Source organism: Malus sylvestris, chromosome 5, assembly GCF_916048215.2.
Source record: "Malus sylvestris chromosome 5, drMalSylv7.2, whole genome shotgun sequence".
In the NCBI taxonomy this organism is placed as follows: domain Eukaryota; kingdom Viridiplantae; phylum Streptophyta; class Magnoliopsida; order Rosales; family Rosaceae; genus Malus; species Malus sylvestris.
In genome coordinates, this window is record NC_062264.1 from 44,277,626 (window position 1) to 44,300,368 (window position 22,743).

At 37.9% G+C, this 22,743-nt stretch overlaps 2 protein-coding genes across 5 annotated transcripts; one reads left to right on the forward strand and one right to left on the reverse strand.

Moving 5' to 3' along the window:
• Window positions 1-7,747: 7,747 nt before the first annotated feature.
• LOC126623501 (uncharacterized) lies at window positions 7,748-11,598 on the forward strand. The gene is made up of 5 exons (XM_050292402.1): window positions 7,748-8,013; window positions 8,318-9,656; window positions 10,140-10,409; window positions 10,732-10,887; window positions 11,071-11,598. The coding sequence occupies exons 1-5, from the start codon at window positions 8,006-8,008 to the stop codon at window positions 11,188-11,190; spliced, it is 1,893 nt and encodes a 630-aa protein (XP_050148359.1). The 5' UTR covers window positions 7,748-8,005; the 3' UTR covers window positions 11,191-11,598.
• Window positions 11,599-12,130: 532 nt separating this feature from the next.
• On the reverse strand, window positions 12,131-18,418 carry LOC126623500 (lysine-specific demethylase JMJ28-like). 4 transcript variants are annotated; one of them, XR_007623783.1, is made up of 15 exons: window positions 17,418-18,418; window positions 17,190-17,338; window positions 16,647-16,752; window positions 16,415-16,547; window positions 16,263-16,326; window positions 15,415-16,165; window positions 14,879-15,208; window positions 13,951-14,475; window positions 13,795-13,867; window positions 13,631-13,716; window positions 13,328-13,447; window positions 13,159-13,226; window positions 12,921-13,004; window positions 12,761-12,814; window positions 12,131-12,654 (listed from the first exon to the last, which is right to left on the reverse strand). XR_007623783.1 is itself a non-coding variant. In XM_050292401.1 (14 exons), the coding sequence occupies exons 1-13, from the start codon at window positions 18,099-18,101 to the stop codon at window positions 12,962-12,964; spliced, it is 3,132 nt and encodes a 1,043-aa protein (XP_050148358.1). In that variant the 5' UTR covers window positions 18,102-18,418; the 3' UTR covers window positions 12,131-12,654; window positions 12,921-12,961. The 4 variants fall into 4 exon arrangements, 1 of the variants encoding a protein (XP_050148358.1); XR_007623784.1 differs by having other exon boundaries at window positions 12,725-12,814; XR_007623785.1 differs by having other exon boundaries at window positions 12,921-13,226; window positions 17,418-18,417.
• Window positions 18,419-22,743: the final 4,325 nt, after the last annotated feature.

Consider the following 22,743-nt stretch of genomic DNA (forward strand, 5'->3'; position numbering starts at 1 on the left):
AGAGTGCTGATGGAGAGGCCAATAAGACGGTCAATTATGGATCTCATAATTATTGAATCTCAATTAGGTCAAGGATGACTTATCCACACATCTCTTTTTACTTTTCACATACTTCTTATTAATTCTTGTCATTTGATCATTCTCAATTCATTTGATATAACAATTGGGGAGTAAAAGGGATTTAACCCCTTCATGCATGTAAGCCGTGCATCATTTAGACGTCAAGGCAAATTAGGCAGCTGATTATGATGTATGAGCTGCCAAACTGACAGCGTCTCCAACTTGTCTGATATGTAAAACTAAATTTTCAAAAAGTTTACATATGAAATTACTTCTGTATAAATCATTTGTAGAATACAAGGTGCAGTCCGGCTGGTCTTTGACTAATTGATAGAGTCAGACGGACCCTTTTCCATATCTTTCACTTTCACCTCGACCGCCCAAAGAAAAAGCCCTTCGAACCTTTTGAATAAGCAAACTCCTAAAGTGGGGGTATGTCTTTCAGCACCTGAGTTCTTTTGAACTCGAACCTTGCTGAGATGAGAAATTGACAATGCACCAATTATACACTTTTACGGATAAAATTTGCACAAAGATTGAAATCATGCACGTTGAGAATAATAAGATTCAAATTGAATCTTGTCTACATAAGATATTTTATATTTGGTTTTTTTCGTTAGTAAATCACACAATAATGATTAAAAAAAGACAGAAATATTTTTATGAATCTTTCTACCACCCAGAAAGATACATCTACCATCTGAAAGAATAAACTGCTTTGATGAATCACCGGCTATCCTCTTTTCCAAAAGGGAAAAAAAAATAAAAGGGTCTTGTCTACGTGACAATTTTTCCATTGAGGTGTGACGGCATCTTTGACAATGAATGAGTTGTCTTTTGGAGGCGTAGACATATAGGGTTTCTGTTGCAGCTATAGAAAGCAAATTTTAACACAACTAATTATAATCTCTGTGTCCATCAAATCACCACTAAAAAAACTATGAGTTTTCGCTCTTCACAATAGGAAGTTGTCGAATTCTCAAGGCAACTTTCTCTAATATGTTCAAACTTCAAAATCTTAGTGGCATGAAAATTATAATTTTCAACATACATTTTAAAATTTTCCCTAATTATATACGTAAAATGTTCACCTACATTTGAGACTTGCAATAAAATTATGCAAATGGAGTAATTGCACAATGACATTCAAAATGTATATCGAAGTTTTCTTCTTCATCATGTGCCTTTCGGCGGGATGATGAAATTTGGGTTTTGGAACGTATATCACATCTTCTTGTCATAATCGAATTAATGCTACATAGATATAAGACTATTTCAGTCAAATTAAGAGAGCTTTGGGATATAATTGGAGGGAAATTCAATTTTTTTTGTTTTAAATATTAATTAACATCCATCAATGTCAGCGACTCAGCAAGAAGCCGTTGTCAATTCATTTCACTGAGCACTCTACGATCCTTATCAATTTAATTAAGAATTAAAACATTTGTGGTTGAGTGTAAGTGTCTTCACATTAGGGTTTGGAACTTTGGAAGATGTGTGACTTGATATGTAGACCAAGTAATGATAGGACGGAAACCGATGTAATCAAAGAAATTCAAAAATTCGGATTTGGATTAAAATTATAAAAGGTTTAGCCAATTGTACTCTGTATATAATATGCAATGTGACAGCAACAATAGTCTCACAAATTCGTGCTAAACAATTAAATTATTACGTACAAAGAGGTCAAAGAGGAACAAGATGATCTAACATTTACTGGGAGGAGAATGTAAGTGAAGATAACTTTGCTATCATAGGATTGTAATTCCTCAGCCTTGGTGTGGCATGAACCCCCTCTGTCAGCGGTCTTTGCTTCTTTGCATTTGAATTTTCTTGGCTTTCCCTGTTTCCTATTTTCAAATTAATGTTTATTTTTGGCGTTTGAATCTTGTTTTGCAAGTTTATAGATTTGAAGCTCAAATTTTAGAGGGGTTAAACTCTACGTCCTCCTCTTTTCTTTGCATCTTTTATTTTCCAAAAACTCTTTACTACGAGGGGTATGATTTAACCCCTTGACTAGGAGCAACTTTTTTTATATTTTTAACTCAATAAAGCTTCCCTTTGCGTTTGATGTTTTTTCCCCTTAAACCCTAAGGGGGCGTTTGTTGTACTGGACTATCTCGGACTGGACTAAGCTCATGGACTAAGTAAGACTGGCTTAGACTAGACTAAGCTGGATTAATTTAGTGAAGCGTTTGTTCCAGTGTCGGACTAACAAGTAAAATAATTTTTTTATTTTTTTTCTTTTTTCTTTTTCCTTTACCATTTTCCAGAACACTTTCTGTGTCCGACAAAGTCCTCCCTTTTCTCCATTTTTTCTTGAAATGTTATCCTCACAACCCAGAATCATCGTCTACTCGATTAGGTTCTTCTGATAATCCCCATGTGGAGCCTCTGCAACCACAGCTTCATCTCAATATTTTGCACATCTTCACAAATTCGCTCAAATCAAAAAACCCATATTCGCTGGGATTGAAAAAACCCATATTCAAATCACAAAACCCAAATTCAATCCCAAATTCGTTTGAATCACAAAACCCAACTTCACTGGAAGTGCAAATCCCATATTTGAATCACGAAACCCAGACGAAAAGATCCTGGGTTCGCGATGTAGGCAACGGCGAAGTGAGCAGACGAAGCAAGCAGGGAGAGGAGAGTTCGAGAGTGTAGGCAGGCAACGGCGAAGCGAGCAGATGAAGCAAGCGGGGAGAGGAGAGTTCGCGAGTGTAGGCAACAGCAAGCGAGCAGATGAGAGGAGAGAGGACGCGACACAGAGAGAGAACGGGACGCAGCATGGTCTTAGCAATCCCATGGTTTTTGGGAGGATTGGCTAAGAGCTCCTAGTGAAAGAGATAGTCCGTGCGAGTCCCCTTTAGTCCCACTTAACTTAGTCCCAGCACCTATCAAACATGGGACTGTAATCCAGTCCAGTCCAGTCCCATTTAATGAGGCCAAACAAACGGGCCCTAAGTGTATCTTATATGCGTTGTCGTCACCAATTTTGGCAAAAGCTAGCAAGGCCTTCGCGATGGATCATATGAGTGAAAACGAAGGTCATCCAACCACAAGGCTGCTTTTAATTATATAGATGGTTTCCCAATATTATTTGCATTGGTCAGAATTCAAGCCGTTTTCAAGTTAAGGTGTAGGATGTTGATTTATTGAGCCTTGGTTCACATTGAACCCTGATAGACGCAAGCAGAAGCATCATCTTCTTTTTTTTTTCTTTTTTTCTTTTTTTAATTCAAGCGGCTTTCAAGTTAAGGTGTAAGATGGTGATGCATTGAGCCTGGGTTCACACATGAACCCTAATAAACACAAGCAGAAGCTTCATCTCTTTTTTAATGGTGAAATATATTATATTAACTTCGTTTCTCAATTGTCAATGCCGGTTGCAGAATAGTAGATTACGACATCCTAACCTTCCATTTTTATATTTTTGGTGTATGTGTTGGGGAGGGGGAGGGGACGACGTCCTAACCTTGAGGGGGAATCCAAACTATCCAGTTGCATGTGGCGAAACCATTAGCTCGATCATTCATTCATTTATGAGCCATTTGATAATTATTTCGTTTTCATTTTTCAATTTTTTTTTAAAGCTATCAAACTTTAGGGGCCATCAAACGGATACTAGAAGCACGATGGATTAAGACATGACTTGACCCAAATAGGATGCTTAAGTTATCAAAGTTTCCGCTAACTAAAATTTTGTTTGTTTAGATTGATGTGTATCTCTACAGTTTGGTGGCAAGATATGTAACGTAGCAAACTTTTCTTTTATCAAAGAGGTAGGTTTATAGATCATTTATAGTTAAGACATGACTTCAATCAATATGATAAACCCAAATAGGATGCTCAAGGTATCAAAGTTTTTAGAACATCTTTATGTCGGATTATCTACAACTACTGGATCATCCTGTGATGGTTGCTCAATTGATAGTGTCTGTTATTGTGAAGTACAAAATGTTGAACAATTTTGTACCCCTTTTCCCCTTGCGTCGTTGGACTAATTAGCCTTTTTATGGGTATTGAAACCTTGGGCTTCAAGTTACATATATATTCCGTATCTTTCCAAATGTCCCTCTGTGAGAGTGATTTTGCTTGATTAAAAACCTTCACTCAGGGTTAGGATGCTAGTGTATGTATATCCATTATGCTCCTTCGACCACAGATAGTAAGACCGACGAATTCGATTCCGTTGGAGAAATCACAGATTCAGCATTTCTAATGCTTGCAAGACATCCTTCAACTCAAAATCGCATGTTTGTTCATTGAACCGTTCGTTCCACCAACTTATACCTCATGTCGTTCAAATGAAATGATTGAGTGTTCTCCATAAACATCCCCAACCATTGTATTTGAATGACACAAAGTGTAAATTCTTAGTTTTCTCTCCAACTAGCAACTTCGAGTATTTATCAAATATAGCAAAAAATTAACTGTTAATTTCAAAAATGTCACTTTTTATAAAAAAATTTCAAATATATCCAAAATATCACTTAAATAGACACAAATACACTCAAAATTAACAATTAAATAAATTAAAGGCTTTTTAGCTACTGTCACCTCAAGCTCCGGTCCAACTTCACCTTCGCTTCTACACTCCACCACCACAACCCTATTCCCTTCGACCCCCTCATCATCGACATTGAGCGCTGCCACGGTTACCGCAAGTGGAAGCAGCATAATTTCAATCATGCCTTCAATGCCTTTTTTCTTACTAATATCATTTTTTTAGTTTTAAATATAAAAATAGTTTTTAAAGTTAATCCACATGTTGTTATATGATTATAGGCCAAATCGGATTAATGGTCCCTGTGGTAACATGGTATTCAGAAGATAGTCCCTGCACTACAAAAATTAGGATTTAAACCCTTGTAGTGGAGATTGTTAGCAAGTTTAATCCAAACTGTCATTTCTGTCAAATGTCAATTAGATGTAGGGATAAAATTGTAAAAACGCAGCATCGAAAGTCAGAAGAGTCGCCTGTGATCGCGAACAGATGAAGATCGCGTTTCACCAACTCAAATCTCAAATCCCAGTCGGTCTCCTCCAAGTATCCATCCATCTAATTTGTCTCATTTTCTCAAATTTCTCGCACCTATTTCTATATTTAATGGATACTTGGTGAAATGGGTGTCAGACCCGATAATCTGGAAACGATATCCGGGGATTTCAAGCTGGTTTTTCCAGAATTCCAGAGAGATGGTTTTTTGTTGAAGTTTTCTGGTTGGTTTTTAGAGAGAGAGGAGAGAGAGAAGGGAAGGTGCGTGTGACTTTGGGCTCTGAACACTCTGACTTGGGTTTGGGAATTTGGGTTTGTGTGTGGGTGCGACTTTTCTAACTTCTAGAGAGAGATGGAAGAGGAGCAGAGAGAACCAAAATTTGCAGTCTTCGTGGGACTAAAGTTTCTAGTCTTACCCATGAAAAGACAAGATGTTTAGGGTTTAGGTGAGAGACAAGACGTTGGAGGCCGAAGAAGTCTTTGCATCTCTCACAATTCCATTAATGAAGCTTGTAGGTCTCCAGACGCCGGAGATGGCGACGGAGGGCCGTTTCTCCACCATCGTCATCCAAACAGACCAATTCTCCGCATTATGTTTCAATTTCAAAACAATTCAATTGAAATTTCTAAAAAATTATGAATTAATAAAATTTAGAATTGAGATTATTTGCAAAATTTATCGTCGGATTGGAATTGCCACGGGGATTCATAATTCATTTGAAAATGTTGGTGGAGACACAGATTAGAGAGAGAATGGAGATGAAGAGAGAACGTGAACAGAAGGAAGCGTGGTTGGACAAAATTACATATTTATCCCTTTATTTAACGGACATTGGATGGAAATGTTACTTTTGGGTTAAATTTGCTAACATTCTTCCCTACGGCATTTAAATCCTAATTTTTTTTACCACATGGGCTATCATCCGAACACCCTATCATAACGGGGATCATTAATCCAATTTGTCCTATGATTATATTTGTGAGACTCATGTGGTGCCACATCATCACACTAACAGAGCAATTGACAGATTTTTTTCACAAAAAATACTAAAATAATCACGATGAACAAATTCAAAGAAAGACTAAAATGATACACGATAGACAAATTCAAGAACACTACTATCGATTATCATTAATTGTTAAGGACAAAATTAAGGAGTTATGTCAATATCACAAATCATTTTGACAAAAAAGACTTTAATTTATTTGATTGTTAAATTTGAGGATATTTGTGTCTATTTAGTTGGAATTTTGGATACATTTGAAAGATTTTTATAAAAAGTGACACTTTTAAAATTAAGGGTAAATTTTTTACTATATTTGTTAAATACTCGCAACTTCTCTGCAGCTTTGGCCCCACATTATTTATATTATTATTAAGAGAACCCTTCTTGTCAACTTTTTACCACTTTTTGTTTTATTTTGCCCTCACTTTTGATACACACTATTTACAAAAGGAGGGCAAACTAGTAATTTTGTACTTTTTGACAAAATGACAATCATATCCTTATTTTTTCTATTTTACGCTCTTTTTTATACTTATATTTCCAATTTTACCTTCACTTTTGATACACAATATTTACATAAGAAGAACAAAACAATAATTATGTAATATTAAAAAAAAATATGCACTCATTAAGAGAAACTATTTACACATATAAAATGTGTGCTATCTGCTATTTATGATATAAGCTAACAAATACAGAGTCCCGTGACTTACATTTTATTAAGATTTATTTTATATTGCTGTTTGTGGACTTCCATCTGCTACGTAGGCAACACTTTGGAGGCTATGAGCCAAACACGCATATCATTTGATCTCTGCCCTTCGTTTTTTCTGAACGCGGTATACTTTTTAATCGTATCGAACCCACATCTAATTTCTTTAGTAAGTTTTACGTCAATTTAAACACTTCTGATTGTATTTGATAATAACAACTTTAAAGTATTTTTGAGTCATAATATTTTTTGGAAAAACACTTCGTTATTTTCATAAAGTATGTTCAAATCGAAGTACCTTGTTTCCTTATAAAGCAAGCACCTGTATTTTTATTTGAAAAATTGATGTGATTCTTATAAAATATTTTTAACAAAAACGTTTATGTACATACGGATTTGCAATTTTAAAGGATAAATTTTATTAGCAATTTTTTATTTTAAAGATTGGTTCGTGTTGTATCTAAAAAAATCTTTTTTTTTTTTTTTTTTTAACGTAAAGAGATAAAGAAGTCATTACAATCGTCGGAAATACTAAGCCCATTAAAGCCACAAAAATGGAGGGGAGACTGTTGAAAGTTATTATAGAACAAGTACCTCGATTTAATATTTGTACATGTTATGTATTGTTTTATATTTTAACCTTATCCTTATATTGTTATAAAATTATCTTATAATTCATATATTTGTACATCTGGACATTGAGGTTTCTAGTCTTTTTATTTTAGCGTTAGTAGGTTAAATAAATAATTATTACATGAATTAAGAATTTGTGGCAATTGAACCGTCACTAAATACACATACATAGTTCTATTTTAAAGACTCTTTCCCACTCTTGAGGTGATAAAATTAATTATTAAACGTGACAAAATATCCCAAAAGGTCGGCAACTCGGAAAGGTAGCATTGCGTAAGGCCCACGATACCGGGCCCAACAACGACCCAATTAACCATCCGCCCTCTTCTTCTTCTTCTTCTTCTTCCTCCTCCTCCAAGCCAAAACGCTTTGATCCGACTGCTACTTGTTTACGTTGTCCGAAACCCTAATTCTCACCGACCTATTCCCAACGAAAAGTCGAAAGCTTGTCGAGCATGAACAAGGACGCTGCCTAAAGGCTCGAGTCCCATGAGAAAAAATGCTGGTTAAAGCAACCCTATACCTCCTCCTCCTCCTACTCCATCGGCGCACTTTAGCCTCTTCCAGTCTCCCTCCGTTCCGATCGCCATGTCGAGGTCGGTCGCCCTTCCTTTCTGTTTTCTCCGCTTTTTGTTTCGGCTATGGTTTTGGGTTTTTGTGACGATTTGTTTCCGTGATGAGAAAGCAATCGCCTTTTTTGAGAAAGCAATTGCTGTGTAGAAACATTGGAAAATTGGGTGCTTGTTCATCATTTTCTCTGTTCCTTTGAATGTATGAATCAATGTTGCAAATGGGAATGGACTGCTTATTTTTCCTGAGTAATGAAGCGATTTTTTGATATGTTTGTGAATTGGAATGGTAGTATGCTGATTTTATTTGGGTTTGGTATTTGGAATGCAGATTTTTGACGTTTAGGAGTTTTAGGAAAGTTGCGAATACGGTGGTTAATAGCCCGAAACAGAGTTGTCCTGAAGCGGACAAGTATGGGACAATTGTTAGAGTTAGCCTCCGTCCTCCCCAATACAGATTATACAGGGACTATACGTTTCCTACAAGAGGGCATGCCTCATTTTCATTGTATAATAATACGAAGAATTTTTACCGGAGTAATTGTTCCACGAGTTTTGGTGTCATTCCCGCAAGGAGTGCAGTGAGACACCATGCCCAACTTGCTTGGAAAAGGCTCTCTGAAAGGTTTTCCTCTAGTGGTCGTGGATTCTCGCGTATAAATAAATTTGCACAAGCTTTCAGCTTGGCTGTAACCCGCTCTAACCTGTTGCTTCCTGGTATTTTTGCCTTCACAAGTGGGAAGTTAGCATGGTCACAGAGGTCTTTGGCAGAAACGGAATACCACCCACCATCAAATACTTTGTATATGCACGCACAGGATGGACATGCTTTTATGACCTCATTAGCGTTTGCAGTTTTAGAAGGGACAATCTTGGTATTAAGAACAGTCACCTTAGGAATCTTGTTCACACCCAGCATAGTGATGGCTGCATTTGCTGACTGCTTTGGACCTGAGTTTAGGAAGTTGTGGCTTCATGTTGTTCTCCGAACATTGGAATTGGCAGGTCCAGCTTTCATCAAATGGGGTCAATGGGCAGCTACACGGCCTGATCTCTTCCCGAGAGATCTATGCACCAAGCTCTCTGAGCTTCACACCAAAGCTCCTGAACATAGCTTTGCCTACACAAAGAAAACTATCGAACGAGCGTTTGGCCGCAAGCTGCCTGAGATTTTTGACAATTTTGAAGAGAAACCAGTAGCATCTGGAAGTATCGCTCAAGTGCATCGAGCTACTTTAAGATTTAGGTACCCTGGTCAACGGGTGAAGCCCATGGTAGTTGCAGTAAAGGTTAGACACCCTGGTGTTGGTGAATCAATTAGGAGAGATTTTGTTATAATCAATCTGGTCGCAAAAATTTCAAAGTTCATTCCTGCCTTAAAGTGGTGGAGATTGGATGAAAGTGTGCAGCAGTTTGCAGTTTTTATGATGTCTCAAGTTGACCTTGCAAGGGAAGCTGCCCATTTGAGCCGCTTTATTTATAATTTCCGTAGATGGAAGGATGTCTCTTTCCCGAAGCCTTTGTATCCACTTGTGCATCCTGCTGTTCTGGTGGAAACTTATGAACAAGGGGAATGTGTGTCACACTATGTTGATGGTCTTGAAGGGCATGAACGGATTAAATCTGCACTTGCTCACATCGGGACACATGCACTTTTGAAGATGCTCCTGGTAACATTCACACCCTTGATGTTTCTTGCAATGTATTTCTGCTTTAGCTATGGTGATTTCATTGTGTTTAAACCTCATACGCATCTTGTTGTATGTTAAAGTTAGTGATTTCTGCTGTTTGATATAGCTAAAGATTGTCAGATACTTAAAAATAAAATAAAAAAGGTATAGTTTTCACATGCATGAACGAGCAGATGACTACAGGGGAAGTGGCAACAGTCTCTGAGGCCAGCTTGCTATTATGCACTGTGTAACTTTTTATTTTGTTTTTTGTTTAGCATTTTGGAACATGGTCGATTGTTTTTTCTTTGTTGGTCTGTCTTCCAACATCTCCCCTCTAAAGTGGTCAAGTAGGTTGAGAGAGAGAGAGAGTACTTGGTTATATGCTTGATTTGTTGTGGTTTGATTGTTAGTGAGAACTCAGATGTTCTGGTCTTTGGTACTTTTCAGTACGTTCTAAGTTATCAGAATTTCTTCTTGCAGGTGGACAACTTTATTCATGCAGACATGCATCCTGGAAATATCCTTGTCCGGGTGCCTAAGAACAAGTCTTCTAGGAATAGACTCTTCAAATCAAAGCCTCATGTCATTTTCCTTGATGTAGGCATGACTGCTGAACTCTCTAAACATGATAGAGTAAATTTAGTGGAATTTTTCAAGGCGGTTGCTCGTCGTGATGGGCGCACTGCTGCTGAGTCCACCCTCAGACTATCTAAGCAACAGAAATGCCCTAACCCAAAGGCTTTCATTGAGGTAAAATTGTCAGGCAACTTATTATTTATTCGTAGGAGTGATTTTGATAAGGTTGCATGATTTGATTTTTCAATTGGAACTTGGAAGTTTATTAATTTCATACTTAGAAATCTTTTTTAATCAAACTTTCCTGGTATTAATTTCTGGTCTCAGAAGTGTGAATTCTATTAAGCACAGTTGCAAGATGTGATAAGTGTACTATTCACTCCTTGTTTCATTCATTCGTGTGTTAAGGTTGTAGAAAAATGCAGTTCTTAAATGTTATTACGAACTTGAGATGCTTGTGTTACAAGTTTCCCTCAATCTACTATTGTTCTAACAGGAAGTGGAGGAGTCATTCGATTTCTGGGGAACTCCAGAAGGTGATCTGGTCCATCCTGCTGAGTGTATGCAGCAGTTACTGGAGAAAGTTAGGCGTCATAGAGTCAATGTTGATGGCAATGTCTGTACTGTCATGGTAACAACTTTGGTTCTCGAGGTAATTTCGTTTTCCTTTATATATCCACCACACCTGAGGCATCACTATTCTCTTATGAAATGAAACCTCCTGTTACATTCTGTAATCATTATTTGAGTGATCTCGTCGGTAAAATTAACTTGCTTAGAGGCAGTTGCTCGTGAATAACTGCTCTACATATCTCACCGATTTTGTGTTTTGCAGGGATGGCAGCGGAAACTCGATCCTGCATACAATGTGATGGACACATTGCAAACGCTACTTCTCAAAGCTGACTGGGCAAAGTCACTTTCGTACACAATTGAGGGACTAATGGCTCCATAAGAAGGTCTTTGTCAGTGGTACAATTACAAAACAATTTCGACAGTTCTAAAACCCGAAATACACCCGTCCCAAGTGATTCGACGCAACTGCCTTGATCTTTAATTTCATTCAAATTTTTGTTGTTGATAAATTGCAGTAGAATTTTGAAGGTTGAATCCTTCGTGTGTAGCTTGTTATCGCAGAAAAGCGTTTCCACTTTTTTCAGCCTGAGAAACACCAAGCAAAAACAGTAGAGGGAAAAGAAAAGAAATAAAGTGAAGAACCATTCTTTCAATCTTACTACTACGTTTCCTTCCTGTACAGCTTCCAATTTTATTAATTTATACACATTTGTTCTTTGTATAAAAACTTATTGACACCAGTTATTATTCTCTCATTCTTTCTATGACATTACAAGAGTTCAAGTTACTCTCCTCTCGATCGAGCCAGAAAATGCAGGAATTTACGAATGTGTTGTTGGCTAAAATTTACAGAGAAATACGAAGGAGACTTTTAAAGTGACTCTCCATTGACTCTTTGATGTCTCACAGTTTCATGTTAATTCTCATGCTAACATTATAAAATATTGTGCAAAAAACATGAGGATGCAGGAAGTCCACGGATACTCCCGCTTTTGAGTCTCCTTAGCATTTCTCAAGTCTATATGTGATGCGGTGGGAAGGTGGAAGGATGCAGGTGATCTAAGCTGACGACAACCAACGCTTTCAAGTGGAGCAAGCATCCGCTCAAAACCAAAATCTACCATTTTCTATCAAAAGAAATTAATGTCAGCCAACTTCCACGCGCAAATTTGCTAATCAAACAAAAAAGTTCAGAAATGCCAGGGGTAAGCAGACGATAGTGAGGCTGAAATGCTTCGTTGAGTTCCCCGAAAAAATGAAGTGCCGTGGTTAGGCCACCATCTGGTTTCTTTTTTAGGAAAACAAACAATAAAAAGATCTGGAATCGATCAGTAATCCAATATTAGCCAACAAGACAAGGATATTAAAACTTGTGTACATTATTTAAAAAAAAAAAAAGTTACAATACCTACGCTAAAAAAGGTTAGTTTTGGGTAGCTAGTTCTTGTGCCATCCGAAAAGCATTCAGCAGCGATTCGGACTCAAATGTTCTATGCCCCTAAAAGAAAAGGAAAACATCACGGTTATATGTCGTGTTTTTACATGAAATGGAATTGTACCAGCACATATTCAGACGCTACTCGGTAATGAAGTAGGGCTTCGAGAATCATTTCCCCATCTGAAGTAAGATCAATGCTCCCATTCCTTCTATTTCTTATTCTCTCTGCTAGGAGGGAACAGTAACACTTCGCTCCTTTTGTCAAGACCGCAACAAACGAAGAGTGTATATACACTTCTCTGTACAATAGAATCTACACGAATCAAAGCAGCCTCTTCACAAACTACAGCTGACGCAGTTTCCAGATGTTCCTAGAAGATATAGCCGTGATCATCTAGCCATTACCTGTAAGGGAACATGGTTAGTGCTCAGACAATCCTACAGTATTCTTCATGGCAGTGAACAAAACAGATACCTATATTTTCTAAGAGCTGTGTAAGAGTTTGCGTACTTTGCTAGAGCACCAGAGCACCATGAAATGTTTAAGAATGGAGAGAATGAGCGGCTGAGCAAAGGTTTACACACACACACACACACAACACATGCATCGTCATTCCAAATACCAGTCAATGATAGCAGTATGATTTAATAGGAAAGTATGAGTTCTATACCTTTAATTGGGAGTATGGATAGAGTCCAACAATTTGGGCACCTAGAGCATGAGCAGCGCAGCATTTACAAACAAGCAGTGGATACTGGACAATCGTTTAAAATACCAACTGTCATGCAACATCTTGACATGTCCAAGGAAGAATCTCCATTTTTCTTTTCCTTTTTCTGGAAATTCTGCAGGTGCTAAATGTGGGAAGCACAGAGGAGATAAATGTCTTCCTCAGCAGGGGTACTTACATTGGACAAGTAAGCTCACGTATTTCTTTGATTGCTGAACTAATACTATAAAGGGCCATTCTCTTCACCTGCATTTCATGACAAGGGCAGACACTTTCTATCACTGATCAAGTTTTATGCATATTATGGAGAAAATATGACATTGGTACTAAGATCGATAAAAGTTCACCTCTAGCTTGTCAACTTTTGCTTTATGGTCTGCTGGAAGTAGACGGACTTCATCAGTCAACTGGATGCACTCGGCAACGTTTTCAGGTGATACAAAGTCCAGCACCACATGTACACAAGACTGTATGTCAAAAGAAACAGAATGTACAGTATTGTGACACTTGGCAGAAACAATAAACTTGTCAGCATAATGAGTGCAAGTCCTATACAAATTCTTGGTAATCATTCCAAAAACTCAAAAGTAGTAAAATACAAAAGATTCAAAAGGTTTTTCTAAATGCTAGATCATAACAGTGTTACACACCTTAGAATTCCTAATCTGATATGGGCATCCAGCAGGGATGATAACAGCTTCTCCAATGTGTTGCTCGAAAGTCCAAGGCTCAATTTCTGGTGACAACGAGTGGCGCGTTAACTTCAGTTATTCATAATTCAACCAGTGATGGAAATGACACGAATTGCACTTACTAAATTCCTCCTTGAGCCTTAATTTGTGACTTGAGTCTAGAAAGAAACTCTGATCAAGAATGGGGTGAACAACCTGCAGTAAGCGTGGACGTCAAAAAATAAGATAGAGTTTAACCTGATCTACTCAAATGCAGTAGCTACAGGTTTTGGGCTTACATGTTTATGAAAGTCAAATTTACGAGTGAATTCATTAGAGTGCCTTCTGAGATATTCTATAAGTTTCGGAACATCTTGTCTGCGAAAAACATCCCATTGGGCACCACAACACTCGTCCAAGGATTGCTTTTCATAGCTATTGCAGCTGTCGAGCAGAACCTCACACTTTGTATCTTTAGATGTTTCAGCATCATGAAGCGTCCCAGAGCTACTTAATGTGGCTTCAGAATCAGAATCAGATGCTTCAGCATCTGCGCATGCTTCATGCATGGAGAAGCAAGACTCTCTAGCAATTCTTTTGCGTAAATGCATCTCCTCTCCAATCACATTATGTAGCCCTGCTTCTTTCATGGTTTCACCATACAATACTGGTTCTCCATTGACTTTTTTTGCCACAGATTGTTCAGAAGCAACCCTAGAAACCTCCCTCTGATTTTGAGCCTTGTGCTTTTTCAGTAACTTTCTTATTTTAGAAACTTGTTCATCAGAGATAGGGACATCTGATGCATGTGCCAAAATGTTAACCTGGGGTATAAAAATCAACAGAATAAATGAAATGGAACACCCAGACTTGAAAATATATATGTTACCTAAGCAAAACTAATCTTTAACAAAAAATAAAAAACGTGAAGCTTTAGCAAACAGCTTATGGTTTTCTCCATGCTCTTCCACCTAAATTTGTACTAAGCAAGTTTAAAAATTACAATTTCATTGACCAAGATTTATATTAATGCTTGGTGAAATTGTTCAGGTGAGGTGAGACTTCTTAGGTATCAATCTATAAATTCAAATAATATGCACAGAAAGCAGTTACAGTTTCTTCAACAATTGATATGATATGGTGCCTAATTTTGTCATTGCAGCACAACATCAAAAGAAACAAGAAATCACTTGACAGCTAAGTAAAAGGGATAATTACAAGGCATACCACATCGCATGAGTCATAACATAGCTTTATCACTGCATTAGCTTGTACAAGTTGCTCGGTGCAGCCATATGATATGTAAACACATGGACCTAGATCGGGTTTTGGGATTTCTTGTGGGATCCTTGCAGCAAGATTTAAAAGACCAGACATGGGATTCATGTATTCTTGAAGTGGTAGAGCTCGTATTATTTCAGCATAATGAGCGGGAAACTGTTCCTGAAACAAATGCGAAGAAAGCCAACCCTTCAACTTCAGTGTCTCATTCCATACATTTCTCTGGGCCTGCCCCCTCAATGAACCCATGAAATACTGCCTGATTCCAAGTTCCACCTGCCATATTATATTTTTCTTTTAAAAGAAAGAAGGCCAGATGGTAGGATAATTATGTGTACTTGGAAACTTTAGAGATAAGGAGATAAAGATGCAGAGAGAACACAATCATTTTCATTGTAAGGGCTAAAATTGAGAATGGGATTAGGTGTAGACAATCGTGAATTAAAAGAGAACTATTCTATCAACAGTAGAACTTCACTGACCTCGCACCAATCCAAGCAGTTGATAGCTTCATGTGAATTTGTGTTGTTTTCATATCTAGCAATGCTCCTCTCAAGATAAGTGCAGAACATGGACACTGGATCCCAACTCAAATCTGATGTAGCTTGAAGTACGTCACGCACTATTACAGGGTGACCTTTACTCCAGTGTTTCTGAAAGTGCTCAACATTATCACCATTTGTGTTCACAGGAGTGGGGTAGAATAAGTAGTTATCGTTTGAGTTCTCTCTCACAGAAGCTTCTTGCAACTGTTGAAGCCCATCAACTTTCTGGTCCACACCCAAACATAGTGGGCAGCACAAAGACATGTCAGCAGTTTCTGGAAATTCATAGCTGCAAACTATTTCTTCTGCACTTACTTCTAGATCTTTGATCCAACTTAACGGAAAAACACATCTCAAATCAAGGAGGCTGTCACCACAACCTCCAAACTCCTTAGCTGGGCAAGATATACCATTAACAGCATCACAAGCTTTCAAGCTAGGTACTGATGCAGAAGAAGAAAGGTACAAACTATGGACACTTTGCTTATGGGCGGTTATTGGCTTCTTTACAAGTTGCTTCTTACCAGAGACGCAAGTTTTCTTTTTGTTGGAGTGCTTTAGGAGAGATGTGTTTATACCACCAAAAAGGCTCTCACTTAACAGATCTCGACAACAACTTAGACAGAGGTTATAGGAACAATTTGGGCAGCTTCTATGGAGATCCACTATTGAAGCTTTGCATTTATTGCTGTTCCAAAAGTCAATGATGCACCAGGGAATCAATGCAAGAACATTACATAAATTTCAATCGAACTGTTAAAACATTGCAGAATTATAGAACATACCAGTAGTGTTGTTCACTGCAGCTATATTCAGCCTGCTTGATATGAACTTCAGATAGCTTTTCCCCTGGTATTACGAAGAAAAAATAGCTTTTTCCAGTTATGACCACAAAGTTGGCGCTAAGAGCAACATTCTGAATAGAATTACACACTACCTCTCATTTTGGCCTCTGCTTCCAGCTCAACTTTCTGATCTTGGTTTATTTGTTTTAACACAGGAAGAAGCATACAGATCAGGTAATGGAACTGTAGTATTACTTCAACTTTATTCTTAACCCCCAAATAATCCTGAAAAAAAAAAAAAAGAGTGCATGGTTTGAATCGTTAGCATCCAACTTCATACGAAGCACGACCAAGTCCACAAATGAGCTAACTTTAATGTCAGACCTTACTTTCAGCGTCTTTTGTTTGATTTTCAGAGCATTCCTTACAAGGGCAAGTTCCTCGACAAACTGGGCATGCCATTTTGACTTCATCTTGTGTATCAAAGTACCTAAATTGTTTTAAGAACCAAGATTCATCAAGCCTTCTCAGATATAACAAGGAGATGAACTATAGCATACAGCTGAAGAGCATATGAATCATTTTTCAATGTGGTCTATTTCTACCAATCAACTCGGGCCAAGAGAATTTGATTCTCTCTGAGTCTTTAATAACCTTTTTCATCATTTAGGATGCAGAATATTCTACACAAGCATGGCTTCTGAGTACGCAGACAAAGGTGAATTCTCTCGTGTGACGGCAATTCAAATTCTTTATAAAGTTTTATTAAAAAATTCACTCTCTCGGACCAAACGAAAGATAGTGGTGAAATAAACGTACATTTCAGTATTCAAGGCCAGTATTTTAACTGATGACAACCGAATCCATTTGACGAGGTAACTGAAAAAGAAATGAAAACCGATATAATCTACAAAACACAAAACAAACCTTTCTTTGATGCAATTCAAGCAAAAGAAGTGCTTCTGGCAACTGGAACACTTAATTAGACAGGAAGAAACACCGCTCCCGCTTTTTCGACACCAATGGCACTTTTTCCTCTTCCCCTTCCTCAACTTCCCCACATTATATGGCAGAAACTAAACGAAAATAATAGAATTTCAAAAACCACTAAAAAAACCATAGATCAAAATTGTTTCTTTCAGTCATTCAGCTCACCTGAAATGTGCCAGCAGGCATTGGCTCGATGTTTTTGGACCGAAAGCACCGCCGCCGAGTAGTAACCGGGTTCAAATCAGCCCCGACCTTCCCATCAGAAGACGAATTGGAACCTGCATTGCCGGAACGAAGCCTCGGCGACTGCGACGAAGACGACGAGATTGCCATTCGGCCATTAGGCAAGTCTCTGGTGAGACCACCACCGCCGCGATCGTCGTCGTCGTCGTCGTCGTCGTCGTCGTCGTCGTCATCCTCCTCACTCTCCTCCACAACCTTCTTCTTCGTCGTCGTCTGGTTCCGCTTCTCGACCTCCCGCCTCAGCACCATCCGTATGAGCTCCAAATTCAACTCGCTCTTCTTCAACTTCACCTTCCTCTTCTTCTTCTTGCAATTCTTCACCGCCTCGTCGGATCGCTTCCGCTTCAGCAGCTTCACCAAATTCTCCACTTTCCGTGCCCTAATTTTGACTCCGCTGCCGTTTTGATCTTTCTTCCCCGCGTTTTTGGGCGTCCTCTGGAGCTTGAGTGACTCGGGGACTTTCTCTCTGAACTGACGGTGACGGCCTTGCAGATAGTGAATCTCGCAGAGCTTCATGTCGTCCATGACCCTCCGCTTGCACCGCCACTGCCGGCCGTCGGTCCGGCTGCACCGCAGATGGTCCGGCAGCGCACCCTCCTCGCCCATTCCACAAAATTGATCCGATTTTCCCAGAAAATATCGAATTTTCTCGGGACAACGCTCCCGTCTAAGAAAAAGAGAGACAAAGCCAGGGGCTTTTGAGAAAGGAAAGGGATTAACTTTTAGGGTTCTGCGGATTTTATTTGGTTTTGTATTTATTGGGAGAAACAGATGGAGCTTAATCCGAAAGATTGAGTTTAAAGGGGCAGATTCCGTAATTATAGGGGAAGAAGGAGTCCAATTTGGTCTCGAAAATCTTGAATCTGGTCAGATTCAAGAAATCATGATTCAAATGAATATGGCACCAATCACAGGACTCTCAATTCCAACCCTGCAACTCTGCTGCTGCACTGGATCATCATATTTTTCTCATATTTTCGAAAAAGATTTTTATTTTTTATTTTTTATTACTGTTATTAGTATGAATTTGGTTTGATTGGAAGCTGGTTCAGTGACAGTAAGTAAAATTGGGTGCAAATTCTTTTTATTTTATTTTCTGAATCTGTCACTACGAGTCTCTGGCGTTGACGAGAAAAATTTGATGCAAAATTGAACGCGGTGACGTTCTAGGATAGAGACAACCTCAGTTAGTGAGATAAAGTTTTGTTGTTATTGTTGTTGTTGTTTGAGTCTCGTTACATTTTGTATTTGCAAATTTTTGATAGTTTTTATGCAGTTTTGATTGATGCAACCGATTCTCTGCTTATTGAAATCGTTTTCTGGTTTTGCCTTGTCTGACATGATACTGTGCAGCATGTAAACTTCTTCACTTTCATGAGCAATCATGAGAAACAACATGATTTATAAAACATGCACGGTACGTATGTCTCAGTTAATTGCTAGTTCAAAATTTAAGTTATGAACCAGCTTTGCATGTAAATGTGGATTAAATTAGTTTATTAAGGTAACGTGTTCTCGTTTTTTGCACCTACGGGTTACTCTCCTTTTACAGTGCATGGACATAGTGGTATTCCCTCGTAATCCTGTGTCGTGTCGTGTCATATTCCCATATCGCATCGTAGCTCTCTTTTTACTCACTTTTATGGTCATTTGGAAGAATTATAGTTGATAACAAAGAAAAGAAAGCCTGCAATGTACCATTTCCAAGATATTGCTATTTCCAGGCAGCATGCTGTATATAGCTTTCTAGTTAATTATATAGGTCATTTAAACCTAATTTAAAACAGAATAATGGCTTAATTAAACTATCTTTTTTTCTTTCATTTGAAAAATGCAGATTGATATACAAATCTGTGTGAAGTAATATTCACAATTGGTTCAACCAACGTCTTGAGATTCAGACAATTTAAGATGATATAACTAGTAAATATGTTCTTCTTCACGTCAACATTATATAAATGAAGAATTGATCTCTATGCGTCATCATCTGCGGATGATAATCTTGCCTTCTTTTTCTTCACAATAATATCAAGCAATGCCTTTGGCATTTCCTTCAATCCACACGTCTCTAAAGCCATTTTCAAACACCAACTCGAGGCCTCTTTTTAGGGCTACCAACTCAGCAATGGTGCTGTTGGCTTCTCCAATGGCTTCAGCAAACCCTAGCAAGAATTCCGCCTTGTTGTTCCTAAAGAACCCCTCCAATGCTAGCATTTGCTGTTTTGCGTTTTGAAGATCCACCAAATTAAGTTCAACATGGTCCATCCAATCTTGGGCTATTCCCATTTCACCGGAATTGGCATTTTTCGACAATTTCTGACTGAAAACCAACCGGGATTTCTAGTACCAGCTAGACTTTGTCTGCTCCAAATTTTCCTAAAGACTAACATTGGTTAATTTCTCCGCTTTCGGCTTGTGCTAGTTTGGTGTATGTAACACTACTCTTTGGAAAAAAAAAAATATATATATATCTAATATATTCTGCTGTAAACCTCATTATTTTACCAAATTAGGAAGTGCTTACAAAATTGGTACTCCTCATCCCTTGTTCTATTCTAAATTAAACACTTATTTTTTTAATTAAGGTTTGATGTTTTCCCCCAAACAATTGGGAGGTTGAAAGAACACCAAAAAAAAAAAAAAACTGAGAAAAAGTCAAAGCGTTCATGCTTTGCTCCAATGAAGAAATTGAATATATAGATCAAATAGTCATAAATATATTATAACAGTAGTTAATTCCTAATTTCCTACTCTCTCCTTAAAAGTCAAATTCAAAGAAATTAAGAACAAAATAATTTAGCATTTTGCTGATTGAGGAGAGAAATGAAAAACATTTGCAATCTCAGAAAGGCCTGCAGGCTAATTGAAGATCAAGCGTTGAACAAAATAATACACACACACGCACACACGCACACATATACATACATATATTACGTACTAGAGATTTTTCCACAGCATTTCCAGGACTTACTAGCTTCCCAAGCGTTGAAGATCAAGACCTAGTTACCATAATATTGTCGAAAATTGAAATAATAGCTGAGCACTTTGCCAAAATGGATAGAAACATAATTGGGTGCACAGCTGACGAAAGTTTCCGATGCCTAATGAAGATTCGTAAGGAATACGGACTTTCATCAACGCTGCACTCAATGATGTTTCTTCAATCTGGATCCTCCAGTGCTGAACTTCCTGATCAAAGGCATGATTGATTTGAGCTCCATATGTAACATACATAAAATTATTAATGCCTCCTCTGAGACGAGTCTTTTCCTTTATATAATTGGCTGTAGCAACTAGCAATTTGAAGATGCAGTACACAAAGTTATATTTAATCTCTTGACCTTGTACTACCAGCTCAAAACTATTGCTGCTCTAGATGTGTACTGCTGATTATGGTACCGTACTACACTACATCTCCACCTAAATTAACCCCAAAACCCTCTCTCGAGATCTGTTATTTTCTTGAAATCATCGTGATTGTTAGGTGATTTTATTAAGAGAGATTAGGTTATGCATGTAAAGGTCAATGCTAGGGAGAGAACTTTTAAAACTAAATTTTGTAAACTAAATGACACGGTTGTTGATGATTGAATTATTACTTAATTGTTGTTTAACGTATTTTCTTATTAATAACACAATCATATAGTTTACAAATTGAATTTAAAAAGTTAGTTTGCGTATTATTCGCATGATTAATGGGAAGGTCCAACTTTGAAACTCATATGCATATTTCCAAATCCTACCTACCAGTTATAGGCAAAACATATTCTTTGAAATACACCCCTGAATTCCAAACCAGATTCCTTATTCTTATATTGCAACTATTTTCAAACTCTCGTTTTCTATTTTTGCACTGCTTTTTTTTTCTTTTCTTGTTTAATATGCCTTAATTCTATTTTAATTTGTTCAATTCAAACGCTAGTAAAAGAGGGAGAAATGAGAGTGCGGAAGTCATTTCTCTTTGTATGATAGTTAGAAGATGAATGTTAGCATCACACCCATTGGAAAATGATGAGCAAATGTAAACAATCATAGACACGGTGTTGGAGGCACCCCAGCCTCTCTAAAGCCCTAATATTTCATTTACAAAGTTTCATAAATTACAAGCTTAAGTGACTAATGATCAAGGTTCTAAAAATCGTTGGGCGCTAGTCGGGCAACGAGTAGGGTCTAGCGCCTAGGCGGCTAGACGGGGCCTAGACAGATTTATGTAAATTTATTATATATTTTGTAAATAAGTGTCTATTTACACCTAAAAAAATCTATACTTATATGGATAATAAAATAATGATAAAATGCAAATTAGGTACACTTAGATGAACTTGTAGTAAATCCATCATTTGCAAATTAGGTACACTATTTCCATAAGTATACCACCATGAAACCAAAAACGAAAAAAACACACAATTAATAAAAAATACAAAAAATATATATATATAAAAAAAACAGCCTAGGACTGCCTAGCTTCCAGCCGATTTTTCCAAACGCCTTGCCTAAAATCGGAGCGGGGCTCCACCGCCCAACGCCTAGGCAGCCGCCTAGGCCGATTTTTAGAACAGTGGTAATGATATCAACTAATTCCTGTTTCTGTACGTATATATAAGAACTAATTGACCAAAGAACTCAAAAAATGAGCATCTTATGCATCAAAATAGCACTATCCCAGGCAGCACAAATATATACGGATGAAGGATGCATGCATTAAATTCTTATCTTTTATGAAAAATGATCTTACCCTCGGCATCTTCTTGCAGGATGGATAACACTTCATTGGGAGGAATGTGCTGCCACATATGAGGCTTTCCATAACTATGCCCCATTTTTGCAAACTTATCCGCGGCTCTGTTGCCTTCTCTATTATGAGTCAGGACGCAGTGGTTCATCTCTGGTATGATCAAGTTTATTTTACTAATCTGCCTTTGTGCCTCTGCCCGTCTAACCTGCCAAACAGCGGAGGCAGTAATAAGGTTAGGATGGGCTCTAGGGAGAGTTTTAATTGTTTGGGCTTAAAATGTCACATCCCTTGGATCATTTCTCGGGCCCGTTCCATCATCGTAGTACGATATTGCTCATTGAGAAGTTGCTCGTGAGTTCCCAGAAATAAAACCGTGAGGGCGTGGTCGGGGCCCACCCCGATCCTTGAATCAAGGCGTAACGGCCAGCATGCCTTGATTCTAGAATTGAGGTGTGTCATAAAAATACTAATAATTTAGACTATTTTATTATTTTTAATTATTATAGCAGCCCA